The sequence below is a fragment of the Trachinotus anak genome, unplaced genomic scaffold (genome assembly GCF_046630095.1).
Source record: "Trachinotus anak isolate AG129_WGS33_773 ecotype Australia unplaced genomic scaffold, CSIRO_AGI_Tana_v1 ptg000035l, whole genome shotgun sequence".
Lineage (NCBI taxonomy): Eukaryota > Metazoa > Chordata > Actinopteri > Carangiformes > Carangidae > Trachinotus > Trachinotus anak.
In genome coordinates this window covers 671,488-694,921 of record NW_027273886.1, presented here as the reverse complement: position 1 = coordinate 694,921, position 23,434 = coordinate 671,488, and the positions used below count along the sequence as shown (strand labels likewise).

The following is a 23,434-nucleotide window of genomic DNA, read 5'->3' as shown; positions in this document are numbered from 1 at the left end:
GGTGTTTTTTTTTTCTTTCTTTTCATATCAACATCTGGAACATTCCAGCAGAACTACTCCTCAACTGCTCATGTTAGGTTATCTACAGACAAAATGTTCGGATCATTGTAATAATCTCCTTCCAGAACTCTTATATTCAGCCCAGTTTTGTGATTAATTTCATAACTTCGTCAGAAGTTGTATTGAAATGACTTCTCCACCAGACTCTGTTCATTTTTTCATCAGTTTTACTTTGAACCAACCACACACAGTTCTCCGTTAAGTCTTTAACGTTCGGTCCAGCGACATCAGTCCGTCGCCCCCTCGCGTCGCCTCTCCTGGTGGACCACCAGCCCCTTACCGATCAGGTCCGGGACCTCCACGGCGAGCCACGGTCCGAGGCCCAGCGCCATCAGGTGCGCCAGACCAAAGCGAGGCGCATTGCGGGCCCACAGCGGCGCGAAGTGCTCGGTCAGACAGATCTTCCCGCCGCGGTACATCTTCGCGGTCTTTCCGTCCAGCTCCGGGACCGCCACCTCGGGCGCGGTGTCCGGGTACGTCACCGGGATGTCGAACTCCACCCGGAACTCGTAGCGCAGCAGCTCGTGAATAAACCAACAGGTGCCGCTCCACCGCGTCCCGTCCGCGTTTGACTCCAGGCGGAACCAGTCGTTGTCGGCGGCCTTGTTCTGTTCCACGAACCGGATCAGGGTCTGGTACTCCTCCTTCAGCCGCTGCGGCCACAGCGCGCGGTCCCTCGGGCCCGCGTGCGTCTTCAGCAGCGGGATCTGCGACACGACCCTGCGCGTGGCCTCGTCCGCCATCGAATGTCCGAATTAAATTAAATTAAATCAAAGTCTTCGGTTCACTGGTTTAAACCGAAACGGTTCGGGTAGGCTGCAGTTCTGGTCTCAGGACTGACGTGGACTTCCGGTCTGCCACCGGAAGTCTGGTCTGGTCTCTGCGTCAACACGAACCACTTCCTGTACAGGATTTTCAGAAGAAAACCTTCCAAACGTGTCAATCGGTGATTCTACTGGTGGTTGATGATGTGATATTGCTGATCAATGTCAGGACTGTTGTTGATAGGTTTACATCCAATAAAACACTTTGTATAACATGTCAAACAGGTAACCATGATCCCACTCAGTTCAGTTTGCTGAAAATAATCCAGAAGGTTTTACTGCATCGTTTCTGTAGTAACTGAAAAAACAACTGAAGATAAAAAAGACTCAGCTTTGAGTAATCATTTGTGTCTGAAGTGTTTGATTGATCCAATTGATCCAAAATGCGGCAGCACGAGTACTGACAGGAACTAGGAAACAAGATCACATCTCTCCTGTGTTAGCTTCTCTCCATTGGCTCCCTGTAAAATCCAGGACAGAATTTAAAATCCTCCTCCTCACCTACAAAGCCATTAATGGTCAGGCACCATCGTACCTTAAAGAGCTTATAGTTCCCTATTTTCCCAATAGGACACTTCGCTCTCTAAATGGAACCAGCTCCCAGTGTGGGTTCGGGAGGCAGACCCCCTCTCTACCTTTAAGATCAGGCTTAAAACTGTCCTGTTTAGTAAAGCTTATAGTTAGGGCTGGCTCGGGTATGTCCTGACCCATCCCTTAGTTATGCTGCTATAGAGCTAGACTGCTGGGGGATTCCCATGATTCACTGGGCTCTCTCTCTCTCTCTCTCTCTCTCTCTCTCTGTCCTCATTCTGCAGGTCTCTCTGCCTCTGGAGCAGCAGGACCCAGATCCACCACTACTCATCTTTACTATTAACCACTGTTACCTGTCATTATTATTGATAACACCATTACCTACACAGCTGTTCCTGGTCTCTCTCTCTCTTCTCTCCCCTCTCCTCCCCCCACCCCCCTTTTTTATCTCCCCCTAAACCCAACCGTTCGAGGCAGACCCCCCCCCACCCTGAGCCCGGTTCTGTTGGAGGTTTCTTCCTGTTAAAGGGAGTTTTTCCTCCCCCCTGTCGCCAAGCGCTGCTCTTTGTGGGAACTGTTGGGTTTTTCTCTGTAACAAAGTAAGGTCTTGACCTGACCCTGTAAAGAGCCTCGAGATAATGTAGATTATGATTTGGCGCTATACAAATAAAATTGAATTGAATTGAATTTTGTTACGCAATCCAATTCAACCAGCTTGTTCCTGTGTTTGTTATTTTATTATAGTCTTTATTGATGTGAAACAGGCTGAAGCAGTGAACCGTAGTAAAACTATAAAACTGGAGTTTTTGTTTTGTAAGATTCTTGGTCTTTGTGTGTAACACTGATATACCCCCCTCGTTTCTCTGTTCGCTCGGTGACATTTTAAAGATGTGTCAGGAGGTGGCGGTAGTCAAACCGGAGGCTGGTACTGAACAGCGGAAGAAGAAGAAGTTTCAACAACAGACTGTCCGCCATTTGCTCTTTCAACTGCTCCCAGTCAGTCTTTTCTTATTATTATTTTGTTTTTAATTTAAACTAAAACCCAGTGAACCTCGGAGTTACCTCAGAGTGACGTCACAGCGGCGGTGATGGCGGCCGACCGGCGCGAGGACAAAGGTGAGACTCGAGCAGCTAGCTTTCATAACCGCAGTTAGCTGTTAGCATTAGCATATGTGCTATCTTCGTTCTGTTGGTACATAGGTCTTTTCCTGCAAAGGATCAATAACGAATAGGTTTATTGAATCATGGCTGATCACGTTAGTCAGTGACTGGTGAGAAGTTACCGTGTTTAGTTAGTGACCAGCAGCTCGTACTTCTTCTTCTCTCGTTGATTTTGTGTATTAGCCGCTAACGCCTCCGCGCTGCGTGGAACTACACACCAGACAGCGTTCAAAAATCTGCAGATTCTGCTGCTTCACTCTCTTTTAAATCAAATTTATCCGAACACGATGTTTTCGGATCCATGATGTGTTCTGATCCTTTCGGGTTGTGATTGGTTGATGGCTGCTTCATAATAAAGAAAAGGGGAAACAATCTTTCCATCACAGTGGTTTGTTGTAGTTCGGATCCGATCTCGACCTAAATCTGTTTAACTAAGATAAAATGACATCACAGTAAAGTGTTTTCTGGAAATAATACTGTTAACAATATTTTACTTAAGCCTATAAATGTGGATTTTAGCGATTCAGGTTCCGAGGCGGAACACGGCAAATATTCTTCTATAAATCCGGTAACAAACCAAAAGAGGGCTGGATGATGTGCAAAGGAAAAAAAAAATCATATTGCGATTATTTCGGCAGATATGAGTCGTCAGTTCAGTTGGAGCAGTCATTTTCATTTTCACTAAAAAACATCTGGAAATGATGGATGATGATGTGATTTAGGGCAGGGCGTCTCTGCAGCTCCACAATGATTCAATTATGTTTTGACACATTTGAACTTCAGCAAAAAATGGCAGCTTCTGTGATTTAGATGTTGCACTTGGCCATATTGCCATTCCGATAATATTTAGAATAATTGCGTAGCACAAGAAAGGTCATTTATCATTGATTCATGGATGATAAGAAAATGAACCACTAATAAACTTTATATGACTCAACACAAGCTATATTAGAGTAAATTATGGAGAAATCCACAAATCATCTCCTGCTGTGTGAATCCTCCTTTTCACAAACCGTTTTCTGTCCTGGGTGAAGACGTTACAGTCTGGTGAACCAAGTTTTGATTGGTCAATTGGTTGTAGGAAAGTGAGTGGCGTCAGTCAGTCCCACACAGAGGTTGTTTACACGGCTGGTCCATGAGGTATTAGATGGTGATTTAACCGAGCAGCAGTTCAACTAAATGGGTACATTCTGAGACATGGAACAATGAACAGCAGCAACAACTTGTTTATTTTAACTAACGCATGTGTAACACGCAGGACTCTGACAACATGTCTCGTCCTCATCTTTGTCACTGCCTCCACACCTTCCAGCTCCATCTCAACCACAGAGCTGACCTGCAGCTCCTTCACTTTGTCAGCACCACGGCCCCTTGTGCCTCCTTCCCAGCACACCACAGCAAAGAGGAGAACATTGGCCACAGCCGCCTGCTAAAACATCTGCAGCAGCTTAGATTAAAAGACCTGAGCCTCCTCAGAGAGAACAGCCAGCTCTGTCCCTTCTTGCAGAGAGCCTCAGCGTTGTCTCTCCACCTCCTCCCCACTGATAACAACAAGCTTCAGGCGCAGCTCAGTGTCAGTGGTCGAGTTTAAATAAAGTTGTTGTTTCAGATGGAGAACTAAACGTGCTGGAAGATATTCTGACTGAAGCGCCAGACCAGGACGACGAGCTGTACAACCCTGAGAGTGAGCGGGACATCAGCGACAAGAAAGGTATAGGTACTACTGATGGTACTATTGTCGGTACTAGTACTACTGGTGGTAATGGTAATACTAGTAGTATTGATAGTACTGATACTACTAGTACTACTGGTGGTAATACTGGTAGTACTGGTCATTCTGCTGATCCAGCCTCTGAAACCAGTGGATCATGAGAACATCTGTATCACATCTAAATCTTTCTGTCTGTCAGGAACAAAGAGGAAGAGTGAGCGCTCTGACAACCATGATCTAAAGAGGCTCCGCCCCTCATCAGGTCATGCCCCCTCTAGGTCGTCCTCCACCAATAAGAGAGCCCTCGGCCCACCTCTCTCCTCCTCCTCTAAGAAGCCGGCGTCCAGCCCCCGTGGCCGACATGCTGCCACTGGCTACCGACACGAATACTACGAGGAGAGAAAGGGACGGCGAGGGGCCCGAGAGGCGACCAGGAGCCGTGGAGGAGAGGACGCACGACGCCGAGACTCCCAGAGAAGCTTGGAGAGTCTGAGCCAGGTACTGGTACTACCACTGCTACTGCAATTACTACTTAGACTGCTACCACTACTTGCAGTACACATGCAGTACACACCACTTCCTTGCTTTCAGCGAATCTCATTCATTTTCTTTTTGTCTTCAGAAGATGCGCCGCGATGAGCGGCGGGCAAGCCCCTCCCCCCATGAGGAGGACAACCGATCAGAGGATGAGACAGCAGAGGAGTACGGCTCAGAGCAGGGCTCAGGAAGCTCCTCCCCCGCCGCATCCCATGTAGAGGAGGAAGAAGAGGAAGATCAGGAGGAGGAGGAGGAAGAGGAGGAGGAGGAGGAGGGTATGGAGGAAGAGGAGGAGGAAGAGGAGGAGGAGGAAGGAGAAAAGGAGGAAGAGGAGGAGGAAGAGGAGGATTATGAGCGACGTGGCGGCGAGGGTAATGACTACGACACTCGGAGCGAGGCTGGCGACTCGCGTTCTGCCTCGTCTGTCAGTTTCTCTGATGATGGTGAATCAGCTCGCTCAGGCTCTGCCTCTGAGGCTTCAGGTAACCATGACAACAAGAAAACCTTTTTTATTTTGACCTGGGTCGACTTTTCTGCTTTCTCCAGCTCTGTGTTCCTTGTCTTTTTTTTCTCACCTGTAGCTCGACAGTAACCAATCACAGACCACCACCTGTTTCCTGTGGTTTAATAACATTTTCATGTCCAGTGAGATTTACTGACATCCACAGTGTCCACATCTCAGCTTTAGAGAAACAGTACAAATATTTAAGATTAAATAAATACATTGAGATTAACGAGTTTAATTTAAAAAAATCTCTTGTTAAATTGTTTTTATTCTTTGACTTTTCTCTGAATTTTCTGCAGTTGAAAAATACAATAAATGTTCATGAATTTTAAATTTATTGTGAAAGATACAGACATGAAGTAATTTCTTCTGTTCTGTGTTTATTTTGTATGTTTAATTAAACTGTTTATTAAAATAAAGTAACCAAATTTATCTGTTAGATTAGCTATTCACTCAGAAAACCGTATGGAACCAAACATAAGTAACAGCTGCTGTGTTTTCTGTTTGTCACTGTGCTTTTATCTTGAAAGGTTCAGAGAAGAAGCAGGAGAAGTTGTCATCGTCGGTCCGAGCTGTTCGTAAAGGGATGGAGAGTAAGGCGGCCGTTTTCCATTATCTTTAAATGTTTTAATGTTCTGTCGTAACTGTGTGGAGAGAGAAATCATTTTAGTGCTGAGCAGGTTTTTTGTAATTTACCAACATCCTCCACAACATGTAACAACACAGTATCAATGCTCAGTTAATAATCAGAGAATCAGGTTTCCTGTGAAGTAATCAGATTACATCCTGCGTTTCCTCAGATCCGACCAGTAAGCTGCGTTACATCCTGCGAGACGCTCGATTCTTCCTCATAAAGAGCAACAACCATGAGAACGTCTCCCTGGCTAAAGCGAAGGTACGCTAATGTTTACGTGTTTCTGTTTACATCACTGTTTCCACGGCTACAATCTGAGGCAGCTACAGTTCATCCATGTTCATCCAAGACTTTCACAGGTTGTTATTTTACAGTTTTAGGGTAAAATCATTTAAACTAATTTCTCCCTCATCAGTCTTCACTCAGTGCACCATAAGAGAAAACAGAGTTTTGGACATTTTTACAAATGTATTAAAAAGTAAAAACTGAAATATCACATTGACATAAGTATTCAGACACTTAACACCCAAAATTTAGCTGAGTTCCTTCATTTCACTGATCATCTCTGAGATGTTTGTACACCTTGACCTGAGTCCGCCTGTGGTAAATCAGCTGATTGGACACACACCTGTCTATATCAGGCCTCACAGCTGACGATGCAGATCAGAGCAGAAACTATGAGGAGGAAGAACTGCTGCAGAGCTCAGAGACAGATTTTGTTGATGCTCAAAAACATTTCTGCTGCATTGAAGGTTCCCAAGAGCAAAGTGTAAAAATCCTTGTTTCAGTAGGATTATTTATTTCTACTCACCTTCATTAAAACTGATGGAAGTAATTTTCTGTGTTGATAGTTTTCAATCTTGGACATTTATTCTTACTCCTTCAAGTGGAAGAAGTTGAACATGACTCAGCGTCTCTGTAACCGTCCTTAGGTCGATTTAATGACGTTCCTCCACTGGTACAACATGTACCATTTTAAAATGACACGTTCCGTCTGATGACCTACTGTTAATGTTGATGACGTGTTAATGATATTTTAATGACATTCAGGGTGTGTGGTCAACGCTGCCGGTTAATGAGAAGAAGTTGAATGCAGCGTTCCGCTCAGCTCGGAGTGTCGTCCTCGTCTTCTCTGTGAGGGAGAGTGGCAAATTCCAAGGTTAAGAAACCATTTACTTTATTAATTTATTTTTATTATTTTTATATCATATTATCAAATGTTACTTGAACATTTTTCCATTTCCCTCTCTTCCTCTTGACATGTTTTAAATTCCTTTGTCTTGTCTGCATCATCTGTAGGTTTTGCTCGTTTGGCTTCAGAGTCTCATCATGGCGGATCTCCGATCCACTGGGTTCTTCCTGCTGGCATGAATGCCAAAATGCTGGGCGGAGTCTTTAAAATTGACTGGCTCTGCAGGTAAATGACAACAAAACTAGAATTACTGCCTTGTGGTTGTTTCCCTCTGCCACTCAGACTAGTTTCAGATTACATCCCTGTTAATCCAGAGTCATATAAGATATTACCATTGGTGTGAAATTTTGTCATAATTGCTGTGTGAAGTCTTGAGTTATGGCTAAAAGGTCTTTTGTGGGGTCACATTGACCTTTGACTTTTGAACACCAAAATCGAATCAGTTGGTCCTTGAAGTTAAAGTTTATACCAGATTTGAAGAAATTTCTTAAAGGCGTTATGTAGATATTGTGTTCTCAAGGCCAAAACCACATTTTGTGAGGTCACTGTGACTTTGACCTTTGACATTTAGCAACCAAAACCAAGTGATGGCAAAGTGAAGCTTTTAGGAACCAAAGCTTTCAACACAGCTGCATGGAAAAATGATTAATTACTTGAAGCTTTTCAAATCAGAGTTCAATGAGGATGCCTGCCAAACAAAATGAGGAAAATTGCTGTGATGCAAAACGTTTCACAACCAACCAACACATGAATCACCTTGAAGCAAAAATGAATGAATTGATAGATGAATACATGAATGGATTATTGATAAATGAATTGATAAATAAATAAAACTGTTCCACTGCATACTCCAAGTAATTGGAAAACAAAATGAAGATAGTTTTTCACAGTGTGGATTTGGACAATTTTCCTTTTTTTTTTTTTTCTTTTTTTTTTTTTTTTTAACTCTTTATTTATAGACCATTTTCATCTTTTAGTACAGGAAGGTAAAACAAAAAGACAAATACAAAACATTGAACAATTACCCATATTCAAGGTCCGCGGGTGATCAACAAATCCAAAAGACAAAGTATCATACCCAGTACATGCATACAGTCTCACTCATTAGCCAAATAGGTTTGCCATTTCTGCCATCGTTTTTCCCCTAGATCTTTTTGGAGTCTGACTGAGTAAGTCATTTGCTCTAATACATGTAGTTGTTTTATAATATTAACAAAAGAATCGGTAGTGGGGGCATTTTTCTGGAGCCAGCATTTTGTGATGGCCTTTTTACTTGCAGCCAGCAAGACCCTAAGTAGGTACAAATCAGCTTTACTCAACCCATCTGGCATATTCCCAAGATAGAGTTGTGAATGATACATTCATATTAAAACATAGAACCTTTGAAATAATTTTTGCCACTTCCCTCCAGAAAAACTGGATGGAGGGGCAAGACCAAAAAATATGAGCATGATCAGCAAAGACCTCTCCACATTCTCTCCAGCAGGCCAGTTGTGTACCAGTCTGTTTGGACTTCTGCTTGGGAGTTATAAAAAAACGAATTAAGCTTTTCCAACGGAAGTCTCTCCAAATCCAGGAGCTGGTGGAGGATGACTGTGTTTTCCCTGCGTTCAGCCACATGTCCTCAGTAATCACAATATTCAACTCTTTTTCCCATCGTTGTTTCACATAGTCTGTAGAATCCTTCTTCAATGAGGTGATGCTGTGGTATAACTTGCTTATAAGTCCTTTAATATTCCCAGAGTTGTCTGCATCCATAAATATGTGAATAATTGCTGGTGGCTCTGCTGGGTTACAACTGTTCAGCTTTTTACAAAAATCATCACGGAACTGTAAGTACCTGTAAAAGTCATGCCCACCTAGTCCATACATTTGACATAAATTGTTAAAGCTGTTAATTTCCCATTTTTTAACAATTTTGCATACAGCTGTAACACCATAATAGGTCCATTGTTTATATCTATGATCTAGTAATGCTGGTGTGAATTCGGAGTCATACGCTGGCCATCTAAGTAGTTTTATCTGTTTTTGGAGTTCAAATTTTTTAGCCACCTCAACCCATACCTTCAAAGAGCAGTTAACCCATTGGCTCTCCATATGTAATATTTTTTTCTCCATTCCCATAAAACCAAGCAGTGATTCTATCAGTGCATCTGTTAATGATAACTCCATGGTTTTCCATTTAGCTACATAAGAAGAATTACACCAATATACTAGGGGTCTCAGTTGGGCTGCTAAATAGCAGTCCCTTAAAGATGGGAGGGCCTTACCGCCCCTCTCCTCCAGAAGCCGAAGGGTGGGAAATTTAACCCTTGGTCTCTGTTTATTCCAGATGAATCGTGAAATATGTTTATTCCACTCTCTAAATTCTTTCAGAGGGATTTCCACTGGCAAGGATAAAAAGAGATATAATAACCTAGGGAGGATATTCATTTTTATTGATCTAATTCTGCTACTGAAGTCAAGAGGCAGCAGGCTCCACCCATCAAGGTCATCATATATTATATATATATACATCATCATATATATACAGTTATAGTTAATATTGACTAATTGTGTCATATCTTTAGGCAAACTCACTCTCAGATATTTAATACAGGGTGTGTTCCAATTAAAACTATACAGTTCTTCTGTAGGTGTGTAATTAAATATCATAACCTGTGTTTTATGTATATTTAGGGCATATCCTGAATATTCCCCATATGTTTTCAGCATTATCATTAATAGAGGCAGGCCTGAATTAGGATTTTTTATTGTGATCAATACATCGTCTGCGTAAAGAATTATTTTATATTCCTCTCCTCCCATGAATATACCTTCTAATTCTGTCTGCTGACGTATTGCTTGGGCTATGGGTTCGATGAATAAATTAAATAAGTTGGGGCTGAGAGGGCAGCCCTGCCTGCAACCACGTTGTAAAGTTATAGAATCAGACAGACTGCCATTAACTAATTCTTGCAGTGGGGGAGGCATAAAGTGCCTGGATACAGTGTATAAAATCCTTACTAAAATTAAATCTCTTCATAACTAAATACAGAAATTCCCACCCAACTGAATCAAAAGCTTTTTCCGCGTCTAAACTGAGAATGATGGCACTAATTTGGTCTTTGTTAATCTGTTCGATGGTATGTAAGGCTCTTCTTATGTTGTCCTGTGTCTGCCTAATCTTTATGAATCCCGTTTGGTCCTCGTCTATTCACAAGGGCACTACAGGTTCCATTATTTTTGCTAAAATGGTGGCATACAGTTTATAGTCTGAATTTAAAACACTAATAGGTCTGTACCCTTTACAGTCCACTCTGTTCTTACCTTCTTTGGGGATCACAGATATGAAGGCCTCTCTCCAGGAGGGAGGGAGGGAGCCTCCTTTTAGAATGTAATTAAAACTGGACTCCAAATAAGGGAGCAGGTGATCTTTCATTGACTTATACCATTCTGGAGGAAAGCCATCCGGGCCAGGTGATTTGCTAGTGTTCAAACTTGAGATAGCTTTACTTATTTCCTCCTTTGTTATTGGTGAGATGAGTTTATCATTAGCTTCTTTACCTAGAGTGGGAAGGTCTAAGGAGCTCAAAAATTCAGCAGCTGTATGGTTATCAACCTGTTTTGATTGAGAGTATAAAGATTTATAATATCTTTCAAATGCTTTTCGTATGCTGTCCAAATTGTTAGTAATTTTATTTGTGGTAGGGTCTCTAATCTTGTGGATGGTGTTTTCTGCCTGTTGTTTTTTGAGCTTCCAAGCCAACAATTTTGCAGCCCTAGGGCCAGCCTCGTAATATCTTTGTTTCATGAATCTTATATTTTTCTCCATCTCCTCACCTAGTATTTTATCTATTTCCTGTTTAGTATGTCTAATTTGTTGTATAATCGAGGGTTCTTTATTTGTTATGTGTATTTGTTCCAGGTCTCTCAATTTTTCCTGTAAACCAATTAATTTTGGGGTTTTCACCTTTTTAAGTGCAGCTGTCCTGGCTATAATCTTCCCCCTAAGAACCTCTTTGGCTGCGTCCCATAATATACTGGGGTTTACTTCACCATTATTATTGTCCTGCATGTATAATGCTAAGTCCTTCTCCATTGAATTTCTAAAGGTATGGTCATTTAGCAAACCGGTATTAAGTCGTCCCTGAGTGGTCTGAAAGATCCCTCTGACCTATTCTGCAATATTTCAGCCTATGTAGATCTTTGTTATACATGAAAAAATAGTCAATCCTTGAGTGGGCTGTGTGTCTTGCAGAATAAAAAGTATAACCTGGAGTTGAACCATTCAGAGCCCGCCATACATCAATAAGTCCCAAGTCTTTAATTACTTTGTTTATGTGTTTTTCAATCAAATTCCTTTTTCTTATTCTATTGATTGTATCTAAAGAAGGGTTCAGATATATTAAAATCTCCTGCACAAATAAGAGTCCCATACGTTTGTGATGTAATTAGTTCAAATATCCTTTTGAAAAAGGTTATATTGCTTCCAGGGGGAGCATAGACATTAAATAATGTTACTTCTTTCTGGTCTATTTTTCCTTTTACCAAATCAAATCTACCTTCTATCTATCATTAATTTGAGATATTTATTCAAATTTGACAGCATTTGAAATCAATATAGCTACTCCCATTCTTTTTCCTTTCTTATATGATGAAAAGAAGGTGTTTCTAAACCCCATCTTTTTAAGTTTTTCATGTTCAGCACCTGAAAGGTGTGTCTCCTGCCAAAATGCCACATTTATCTTTTCCCTTTTTATTTTAGCTATCATTTTGCTTCTTTTGACCGGGTTATTCAGCCCATTTACATTCAGAGACAGTATATTATAGTGTTGATAATGCTTCAGTCTTACATTTGAAACATTCTTGTATCACCCTGGACCAATGGTAATAAACAGTACAGTATAGAACAGAACATTGTAGAACAGTGAACTGAACTTCCAACATAAAAGCTGTCATGTTGTTTTAGACAGTGAGGGGGCTGGCCACAAGGTGGGGCCTTCAGTAGTGGGGAAAAAAAAAAGAAAAAGTTTGGTGCCTCTGTCTTTTGCCCATGGGCATCAGCCTATGTTTTAATTAAACATCATTATAATGAGATAATGGGGAAATTATGATTAGGCTAAATGTCTCACTCATCCCTTGCTGTGGCTCCTGGTTTCCGTTCTGCGGTACTCCTTCAACTTCTCCCGAATCTGCTCCTGGAACCGGTGCTTTTCTCCACCGGGTCGGGCCTCCGTTGTCTTCCAGGGTAGAAGCCGAGCCAGCGTCTCCTCCGAGATGTCTTTGCCCTTGGTCCTGCCGCCGGGGATCTTGCCCACCGTGTATCCTCTCCTCCACAGGTCTTCTGCTGCTTGTATAGCGCTGTTGTACATTACAGGGCCCGTTTCAAAAAAAGCATGCATTCTTGTTAGTGGGGTCTGGAAACGTACGCCATTATCTCGTAGTATTTTCTTGATGGATATATATTCCTTCCTTTTGTTCTGCACCTCCGTTGCATAATCATGGTCAAAATACACCCGTTTGTTTTGGACACGGAGCTCTTTTTTCCAAGCGGCGTGAAGGATCTTTTCTTTGACGGAGAACTGGAGGAAACGGACCACCATAGAGCGTGGCGGGGCACTCGGTGGTGGTTTCGGTGCCATGGCGCGGTGTGCGCGCTCAATCCCCAGTCCATGGCCGAGTTCGTTCCCCAGCTCCGTCTTGATGAAGTTTTCAATAAAAGTCACTGCCTCGTGTCCTCGAGGATGCCATAGATCCTGATATTATTGCGCCTGGAGCGCCCCTCCAGATCGGTCACTTTTTCCTGTAGCGCCCGCTGATTAGTGAGCAGCTGGGTGAGAGTATCTTTGACTCCTAAGTTCCATCTTTCCATGTCGGGCATGTTTTCTTCCATCTGGCCTATGCGTTCCACTGCCCCTTCAATTTGGCCTGTCACATCTTGTATTTTCCGGTTTACTTCTGATACAAATTTGTCCATTCGTTTTTTAATATCTTCCCTGAAGCCCGTGCGGAAGTCTCAAAGGTCTTTTTTCAGTTCGGCCTGGAGTGCTGCCATTCCCGTAGTCATAACTTCACTCACCACCGTACATATTGAATCCAGAGTTTCGATCTCTCTGCAGCCTCCATCTTGTTTTGGAGTTTCGCTAGCTTCAGCCTCTGTCTCGGATTCTCTTTCAAAGTTACTGCGTAGTTCATACCCTCCTTTCTTAACTTTGTCCCCATTCATCGTCGAAGCGAGATGTAATTTGTTCGTTTGTGTGTAGTATTAATGAGTAATGAAAACTGAATTTAAGGCTGATGCCCGGAGCTCAGTGACTATGCTGCCATGCTGTGTGGCGCGCCACCTGAAGTCCTCAACTATTTCCCTTTTGTAAACAAGTAAAACGAATTTAGGAAGTAAAAAGAGAGTGGAGGGAAAACATGCAGCAAAGGACCATGGATTGGACTCTAACTCGGGTTACTGCCACAAGGATACAGGTGCTCTACCAGGTGAGCTACCTGAGTAAGTTATTTGTAGTTGGTTGTAGTGCATCTGTACAGACCAACAATGTACCATGGGTGAGATAGGCAAAGCTAATGGAACCTCTGAGTACAATAATCTAAATAGTGTTCTATAGAGTTACTGGTGCTTGGGGAAAGGGTCTGGTGCTTCAAGGGTTTAAAACTGGGAGCAACACAGTGCTTAGAGACATGGGAGTATATGTGTGATTGACAGTTGCAGTGCTTTAACAAATACAGACAGGAAATATTTTATTATGAACCATGTGAGTGCTTGTGTACAGATCAGGGGAAATTATATTGCAGCCATTGAAGGTGCTTATGGGAACTTATGTGATTTGGTTTTAGTTTACCTTATTTGCAAAGATTTAAACATTTGAATCAGATTTTGAAGCAGTCACATGGGTGCGTGTGAAACAAAGCTTCAGACATCATTGGTCACATGATTTTGATAGAACGACTCAAGCCTTGATACAATCATATTCATTTTTTTGACACACTTCTTGGAGGTTCGGTGTCACAGGTAATGTCACTACCAAAACCTAATCAGTTCGTCCTTGAGTCCAAGTGAACGTTTGTGCCAAATTTGAAGGGATTCCCTTGAGGAGTTCTCGAGATATTGTGTTCACAAGGCCAAAACTGCATTTTGTGAGGTCACCATGAGCTTAACCTTTGGCCACCAAAATGTAATCAGTCCATGCTTGAGTCCAAGTGAGAGTTTGTGCCAAATTTGAAGAAGTTCCATCAAGGCGTTTACGGACGATATATACGGAGATATATAGGCCCACAGTTTGTCTAGCCATTCCTTTTCTGCTGTGAATCTATATCCAATTCAGGCACCTCTTCCAGGTCCTCCTGGGGGAACCACTGCAGCGACCTCAGGTCTTCTCTTGAGTTCTGATCTAGGTTCAGACATTTGTCTGACTTTTCCTTTCCCTGTCTAACTGTATCTGACTCTGACCAACTGAATTGTCAGACAATTAATCAGAACCTCTTGTCATCTGAAAGTCCTCCTCGAAGTCCTGTTTCTTTGCCCACCAGCCATGTTCCAGTGATCCCTCATCGTTCATCGTCAGGGCCTAGTGGGTGTAGGTCTAATTGGGGCTCTGGGGACCAGGGACTCTTAAGAGGCAGCTTTCCTTAATGCCTGAATGTCAGGATTTTTGAGTGACTCCTGTTTGCTGTGTTTACCTCTGGGACCAAAGCTACAGTTACGAATGTAACTAGGTTTCTATGAATCCTGGATGACTACCAAAGCACCACCAGTACTACCAAGTACTGGATCTCCCATCTCATGTAAGTGCAGAAAACAACATTTATAACAATGTCACCCATGATCCTGGATGCCTCAAGACAGGGTACATTTTCCAGTTTCCAATCGAAGAATTTGTTCCGACAGAATTTTCTCACAAGCTTACAAGGATTCTGAGTGACTGAACGCTCTGGTGGTCATCCAGGATTAATAGAACAAACACAAAGTACCTCAGCTTATCATACGCTTGGGATGGCAGCGAGAGCACTGCCTTCACAAACAAAAATTAATAACTCCAACAAATATTAGTCTGACCGAGAGATGGGTATTGTTAAAATTTTAGCAGTACAAATACAGTGCATCCGGAAAGTATTCACAGCGCTTCACTTTTTCCACATTTTGTTATGTTACAGCCTTATTCAAAAATGGATTAAATTCATTTTTTACCTCAAAATTCTACACACAATACCCCATAATGACAAAGTGAAAAAAGTTTGATTGAAATTTTTGCAAAAATATTAAAAATAAAAAAACAAAAAAAAAAATCACATGTACATAAGTATTCACAGCCTTTGCCATGACACTCAGAATTGAGTTAAGGTGCATCCTGTTTCCACTGATCATCCTTCAGATGTTTCTACAACTTGATTGGAGTCCACCTGTGGTAAATTCAGTTAATTGGACATGATTTGGAAAGGCACATATCTGTCTATATAAGGTCCCATAGTTGACAGTGCATGTCAGAGCACAAACCAAGCCATGAAGTCCAAGGAATTTATTGTAGACCTCCGAGAGAGGATTGTATCGAGGCACAGATCTGGGGAAGGGTACAGAAACATTTCTGCAGCATTGAAGGTCCCAATGAGCACAGTGGCCTCTATCATCCGTGAATGGAAGAAGTTTGGAACCACCAGGACTCTTCCCAGAGCTGGCCGCCCGGCCAATCTGAGCGATTAGGGCAGAAGGGCCTGAGTCAGGGAGGTGACCAAGAACCTGATGGTCACTCTGACAGTGCTCCAGCATTGCTCTGTGGAGAGAGGAGAACCTTCCAGAAGGACAACCATTTCTGCAGCACTCCACCAATAAGGCCTGTATGGTGGAGTGGCCAGATGGAAGCCACTCCTCAGTGAAAGGCACATGACAGCCTGCCTGGAGTTTGCCAAAAGGCACCTGACGGTCTCTCAGACCATGAGAAACAAAATTCTCTGGTCTGATGAAACAAAGATTGAACTCTTTGGCCTGAATGCCAAGCGTCATGTCTGGAGGAAACCAGGCACCGCTCATCACCTGGCCAGTACCATCCTTACAGTGAAGCATGGGGGTGGCAGCATCATCCTGTGGGGATGTTTTTCTGCAGCAGGAACTGGGAGACTAGTCGGGGTCGAGGGAAAGATAAACGCAGCAATGTACAGAGACATCCTTGATGATGACCTGCTCCAGAGCGTTCTGGACCTCGGACTGGGACGAAGGTTCATCTTCAAACAGGACAACGACCCTAAGCACACAGCCAAGATAACAAAGGAGTGGCTTCAGGACAACTCTGTGAATGTCCTGGAGTGGCCCAGCCAGAGCCAAGACTTGAACCCAATTGAACATCTCTGGAGAGATCTGAAAATGGCTGTGCACTGACGCTCCCCATCCAACCTGATGGAGCTTGAGAGGTTCTGCAAAGAAGAATGGGAGAGACTGGCCAACATAGGTGTGCCAAGCTTGTAGCATCATACTCAAAAAGACTTGAGGCTGTAATTGCTGCTAAAAGTACTTCAACAAAGTATTGAGCAAAGGTTGTGAATACTTCTGTACATGTGATTTTTTTTTTTTTTTTTTTTTTTAATACATTTGCGAAAGTTTCAAGCAAACTTTTTTCACTTTGTCATTATGGGGTATTGTGTGTAGAATTTTGAGATAAAAAATGAATTTAATCCACTTTGGAATAAGGCTGTAACATAATAAAATGTGGAAAAAGTGAAGCGCTGTGAATACTTTCCGGATTATGATATGAGAAAAAAAAAAATCAAGAACAGAATTAACATTGGTTTATTTTCTCCTGTTCTCATTGAACATTCTTTAGTAGCAAATTTCAACAGCACTGTTTTGTACAGATCACCATCATAGACTGATTTTGTAATGATGGAAATGTAAAGCAAATGTAATACACAATGATTTACTACAGGACCTTTTGTATTCCAGTATTTTAACCGTGCAGTAGTTCATCAGCAGCCCCCAGATCACCAATACCCCCGCACTCCCACCACCAAGATTGAATTTAAGAACACACACGTAACAATCAGCTGGTTAATGCTTACTTTTCATCATTAACACTTTCATCATAATTAAATAACTCGGTGTGAGCTCCAGGCTGTTATCATAAAAAACACACCTGGAGTAACGACTAATGAGCTATGACCTAAACTGTTCATTTCTCCTCCTGTAGGTGACAGACTTTTACTCGACGTTTTCAGTGGTCACTGTAGATCACTTGTGTTTCCGGTCTTGCAAAACTGAACCTCACTTTGAACATGTTGTTCTGTTTGCTATTGTCACTAAGTGCAGAGTCTGGGTGTTCGTGTTTTTTCTCCTGTTATTTGTAGTGTGTGAATTGTTGTGATTGATGATTTAGGAAGTGGTTCTGATGTGCTGCAGTTCTTCAGTCACACACAGGTGTTGTTGTTGTTGACAGGAGGGAACTTCCTTTCACTAAGACGGCTCACCTGTCCAACCCCTGGAACGAACACAAGCCTGTAAAGATTGGACGGGACGGACAGGTCAGCTCGCCGTTTCACTTCTTTTGCTTCTTTTTTAATCTACATGTTGTTTCTAATGTTTTTGTTTAAAACTGTTGAAACCTTTCAGGAGATCCAACCAGATGTTGGCGCTCAGCTCTGTGCCCTCTTCCCATTGGACGAGAGCGTGGACGTTCACCAGGTGGCTCGCCGTGTTCGTCACAAACGTCGGACGCCAACTGAACCACGGCCTCGAGGCCGACCACCGCAACGTGAACCGGGAAGGTTAGCCAATCATCAAGTTCCTCCTCCCGCTTCCTGTTCTTCTTCTTCTCCTGCTGCGACCACCGCGCCACCTGCTGCCGGACAACGGAGACAGCCGCTGCCTTTAGCCGGTGGCTAGCTATCCTGTAGCTAGCATTGCTGGTTCTGTGGTGGTTGTTGTGGTTTTTCCAGTCTGGGGATATCCAACGGAGTGACGCCTTGCTCTGCATCTGTGGTTGAAGTCTTGCAGTCAGGCAGGAAGTTAAAATCCTTGGTGGGGTGATGCTCGTTAACAAAGTCTAGTCTAAGTCTTAAATTCTTTTAATTTAGTTTTAGTTAAGCAACATTTTAACTTTATTAATTTCTCCTTTTGTCAATTAAATATATAATTTTTAGTTTACATTTAATTTTCTGTTTCAGACTCATTGGTAGCTGAGACATAATCTGAATTTTTAAAGTGTGTTGCTGAATTTCTCCTCTCCAAAGCTCTTTTCTTTGCAGGAGGTTCGTACTTCGAAATTAAAAAAATCTAAATATTCGGCTTTTAGCTGGACTGTGGCTGACCCTTTCAGAATAAAAGCAGAAGGGATGAGCGTCACTGGCTGGACTGATGGAGGGAGGGGGCGAGCGAGGTAGAGCTTAAAGAGAAAGAGAGAGATAAAGTGAGGGACTGTCTGAGCTCCCAGCGGACTCTTTCTGGTCTTTGACATGGTGATGCAGGTTGGTCGATCAGGGGGTGGGGCCTCTGGACTATATCCAATAAGAGGGTGTGATATGTCTGAGGGGGTGGGGTTTCTTCACTGGTTAAAATAAGATAAAGTTACAGAGATACATGAAGGAAAAGATGGACTACTTAAAAAAAAAAAAAAAAAAAAAAAAAAGCCTTTTGAACTGAAAAAATGTTACCCCACCCCCTTCATGAAGGACAGTAATAACCTCCCATCCCTCTCCCCCCACCCCCAGTACACACACACACACTGAATCAGGACTGAGAGCTGGTTGTTAACAACAAACTATTGATACTTGTTTGTGTGTGTGTGTGTGTGTGTCTCGCTCTTATGAACTGAATATAAAAGTGTGTGTGAGAGGAGGAGGAGGAGGAAACAGGACGGACGGAGCGACAGAAACACCAGAAAATCTTTGTCGTTTCTGTTTGAAGGACTGTTGCTGGTCTGGAGGGGCGGGCTGGGATGAAAGTGGGCGGGGCTTTGTGTATTGATTGACAGGACTGCACCATCATCATCATCATCATCACCCCCCCCTCCCCCCCTCCACCCTTTCAAAATAAGAGGGTTTTTGTTTTTGGTTTTTGTTTTTGTTTTTTAAAAAGCCTTTAACATGGACTGAGGAGAAAAACTGTTTTTTATAAAAGTGTTGTTGACACAAACAAACAACCCCTCCCACATAAACAACACAAGCGGTATGTTGTTCCTTTCAGAGGCTTCTTCTTCTTTGTTTGTTTTTTTTAATTGTGTGTATGAAGCAAAATTTGTCAAAATGCTGTTTTTGTCCATCGAACAGTGAAGTAGCTACAACAGAGCTGAGAGAGAATCAGTCAGAAACAAACAGACGAGCCTCGGTCCAGAGACAGAAAGTAAAAACTAACTGATGACGGCAGGAGGACTAGTAGACAGTAAGACTGGAAGGGGGGGACTAGTAGACCACGGCAGGTGGACTGGTAGAAGTTGATAGTGTACATTTGTCTATCAGGAGTCCGTCTGACGTCTGATTGGTGCTGTAGATGACCATAAAGTCCAGGTTAGATTTAAACTGAAGGTCACAGGTGAACATCTGTAGGGCCTTGTCATACCTGGTCAGACCTGGTGTTAACACGAGTCTTCAGTAATCCAATCACAAGAGTTAATGCAAATAAAAAGGGATGTGGTGTGTTTTTGTTTGGTTTTTTTTTAGCCAATCAGACAGATGGTCTGTTGTCAATGTGCTTCTGTGTGTGTGTGTGTGTGTGTGAGAGAGAGTGAGTGAGAGAGTGAGTCATTGATTGTTCTCAGCTCTACAGTGAAATAAAGCTTCAGGAGGCGGTCCTTCAGAGGGCATCAGTACAGGAGGCGGTCCTGAACTTAGAGCTGAACACCTGTGACCAGGTCACCTGAGTCTGATGATAACACCTGGTCTGAACTGGTCTGAGCCCCTCACCTGGACGACTTAGACGTATTTTATTAGAGGAGATTTCAGAGTAGAACTGAAGACAAACTTTTCTATCTGAAATTTGACCTGAGTGAGTTTTTCAGTGTTTGTAATGTGTGTGTGTGTGTGTGTGTGTGTGTGTGTGTGTGTGTGTGTGTGAGAGCATCTATTTGTGTGCATGTATGTGTCTTACTTGTTGACTTGTTTACATAGGCGTCGACCCGAAGAGTACGACCTCCATGGCAGGAAGCGGCCGCGAGCTGACGGTCCACCTGACTTCAACCAGCGAGCAGGTCGTTAATCTGAAACGCTCGAGCTACGGTTGAATTTAAATGTTCAGTTTTACTGAAACGTCTCTTTAGAAAGTGGAAGTTGTGAAACTAACGTCACTGTGTGATCACACGTTTTCACTTCCTTTGATGTTTGAAATTTAAATTTAAAAACTGAGTTAATGTTTGTTGTATATTTTAGACTTTTAGTACTTTTGAAGTTTATTTTTCTGAAAAGTTTTTGATGATGTTTTTGATCTTTGTTTTCAAACTGTATTTATTCTGTCAATGTTTTTGTTTGTTTATAATTTTCTGTGTTTGTTTCCTTCGGTCTGATATCCTGCTGCTCGGCTGACACATGAACTGTAGGAAAAGGCAAATTTAACACAAGAATCTATTTTATTTTCAGGGTTCATCCAAGACCTTCGCAACCAGCCGGTGGACAGGTGAGACACACCTCATCATTCACCTGAAGTAGAATAGAGTAGAATGCCTTTATTGTCATTGTACATAAAAATGGACAACGAAATTAGCAGTGCTGTATCTGTTAGGTGCAAAACAAGACAATCCAGCAAACAAGTACAATAGATAGTCGAGAGACGTACATAAAAACAGGCAGACTTCATAAAATCAGACAAGTAGGCGGAGCTACAACAGTAACACTTGAACAATGTTTATGTTTTGTTTTGTTTTTAAATATGACAAATTTAACAAATTTATTCAGTTTAAAACTTTCAGGAATGTGGCACCTGTCACTCCACTGTTTCAACTGTCACTCTACTGTTTCTATGGTCACTCTGCTGTTTCCATTGTTTCTACTGTCACTCTGTTTCTACTGTTTATCTGCCATGTTAACAAACATGAAAAACAAAGGTCTGACTATGAAAACCTTTATTTTGAAATTATGTTAATTTGTATAATTTAAGTTTAGAGAAATCAATATCTGAAGTTCACTGAATTAAAACCACAGAAAATAACTTTATTGACAAGGTGCTCTTAAATAACTTTATTGACTGAATGCTTCAAATGTCTGTTGAAAGTTTTACTGTCGTGTTTTCACTGTTTCTGTTCTCAGACGTTTCTCCAGCGTCAGACGAGATGTTTTTCTCAACGGGGTGAGTCACAACCGTCTTAGCATGTTAGCTTCACCCTGAGGTGTTGGCCTGTTAGTCTCAGCATCAGGTGTGTTCACCTGTGTTTACCTGTGTGTTTCAGTCCTATAATGACTACATGAGGGATTATCACCACAGTGTGGGTCCTCCTGCTCCCTGGCAGACTCTGGTACGGTTCAGTTATCAACCCTCTTCCTGATCAATCAGATTATTGATAACAGACACTGATGAGGTCATGTATGTGTCATCAGGCAGCGTACCCGGGGGTGGAGCAGCCGCCCCCCCCTCATCACCCTCCCTACTACCACCACAGCCACCCCCCTCCACCTCCTCACCAGGCCTACCACCACCACCACCACCACCACCCTCTGCCACCACATGAGGCTCCACCCCCTCGCTTCAGAGACAAGCAGAGAGCACCTCAACACCGCGCCTTCACCTCCAGCCCGGTCAGTTCTACTGTTTCTCCTGACGGTACCAAACTTAAGTCAGATCAATAAAGTCTGATCAGATCATATTGAGAAATGTCTGGTCTGATATCCTCTCTTCTGTTTTGTTTTGGGTTTTTTTCCCATCATGCAGCATGACTACGACATGCGTGTGGATGACTTCCTGCGGCGGACACAGGCAGTGGTGAGCAGCCGGCGTGAGCGCGAGCGCCAGCGAGAGCGCGAGCGTGGTGGACCCCGCCGTGAGAGAGACAGAGAGCGAGCGAGGGACAGAGAGAGAGAGAGAGAGAGGGACAAGGAGAGGGGGCGGTACCGCAGGTGATCTGATGACATCACTTCCTGTCAATCTGCAGGGTTTTTTTTGGCAGTCAGCTATTTTTGTTAAAAATTATGAAAACAACAATGAGCAACTTGATGGCATCATCAGTTTTTATGTGAATAAAAAGAATAAAAATCTGGTGGTCAAAAGTCTTATTTTGATGATCCTGTGACATCATCACAACAGACACACCTGTCACACGGCTCCGTCATACATGTTTCTGCTCCACACATTTTAACTTTAGCAGATGAAATGAGGTCTGTGTTTGATGTTATCAGTGTTTCAGTCCAGAGGTTTCAACATGAGGGTGGAGGCCCTCTGAGAGCCGCCACACAAAGCTGAGAGATCGCTTGACGATCAACTTTTTTTTTTTTTAAATCTTTTTCCAATCATTGCTTGTTTTATTGTAAAAAGGTTGCAGTCTTTCTTGTAAAATCCTTCAAAATAAATTACTTCAAATCACTTTGATTCTTTTTTCAGTTATTTTAAATGTTAAATATAAACTCATTGTACTGTAAGGTTTCTAACAAGTTTATTATTATTAACAGTGACTATAAAAAATAAACATTATTTACTTCATCTTTAGTTTTTAATTTCATCACACAGATATTGAGGTTTCCCTCTTCAGCTCGTGGTCGCCCCTCACTGGAAATGACTCAGATTTTAGAGAAATTCTGCTTCCTGTTCTGTTTTTGTTAAAGTAAAATTTCTTGTTTCTGTTGTTTCCTATTCCATGATTGGTTGTTACTGTGATGATGAAACCTCCCATGTGTTCAATCTCAGTGCTAACATAACATTTGAAGGTGAAAACTTTATTCATTTCCCATTTGTGAACGGAGGAGGCCTGTGCTTGTTTTTGTACAAAATAAAAGCCTGAAATTTGAAATTGTCTTTTTTTTTTTGTACAAATTTTAAGTTGATTTGTTTTCTTTTATAAAGTTAACAAGAATAAAACTTGTGTAGGTGGATTTGTGTTTGGATGATGGGGAGCTGGAGAAACTAATATGATAGTTTTCTATTTTCCCTGTGGCAGCAATAATGAAGCCTCCCTCCCCAACATAATATTTTTAGTAATCAGGCGGACAGTAATCAAAATCAAAGTAATTAAATACTGTTACAAGTAATCAGATTACTGCAGGTTGTCAACAATGAAATCACTTTAATAATAAATATGTTCTTTATGTCTCAGCTGTTTTCAAACTGTAAGAAATAAATTGTTGGATCTTCATCTGTTATTGTGATGACTTTGTATTTTTACATCAGGTT

General features: G+C 42.2%; 2 protein-coding genes across 4 annotated transcripts; one reads left to right on the top strand and one right to left on the bottom strand.

Moving 5' to 3' along the window:
• Positions 1-209: 209 nt before the first annotated feature.
• ufc1 (ubiquitin-fold modifier conjugating enzyme 1) lies at positions 210-942 on the bottom strand. Its single transcript, XM_071472166.1, has one exon. The coding sequence runs from the start codon at positions 801-803 to the stop codon at positions 288-290; it is 516 nt and encodes a 171-aa protein (XP_071328267.1). The 5' UTR covers positions 804-942; the 3' UTR covers positions 210-287.
• Positions 943-2,311: 1,369 nt separating this feature from the next.
• Positions 2,312-23,054, top strand: ythdc1 (YTH N6-methyladenosine RNA binding protein C1). Of its 3 annotated transcripts, none has more exons than XM_071472176.1 (16): positions 2,312-2,531; positions 4,186-4,293; positions 4,487-4,785; positions 4,913-5,306; positions 5,860-5,922; positions 6,130-6,224; positions 7,014-7,122; positions 7,263-7,380; positions 17,568-17,652; positions 17,741-17,895; positions 20,233-20,312; positions 20,698-20,734; positions 21,364-21,403; positions 21,504-21,569; positions 21,652-21,849; positions 21,983-23,054. In XM_071472176.1, exons 1-16 carry the CDS (start codon positions 2,504-2,506, stop codon positions 22,169-22,171), a joined length of 2,064 nt encoding a protein of 687 aa, XP_071328277.1. In that variant the 5' UTR covers positions 2,312-2,503; the 3' UTR covers positions 22,172-23,054. The 3 variants fall into 3 exon arrangements, with proteins under 3 accessions (XP_071328277.1, XP_071328275.1, XP_071328278.1); XM_071472174.1 differs by having other exon boundaries at positions 2,318-2,531; positions 4,910-5,306; XM_071472177.1 differs by having other exon boundaries at positions 2,319-2,531; positions 4,186-4,287; positions 4,910-5,306.
• Positions 23,055-23,434: the final 380 nt, after the last annotated feature.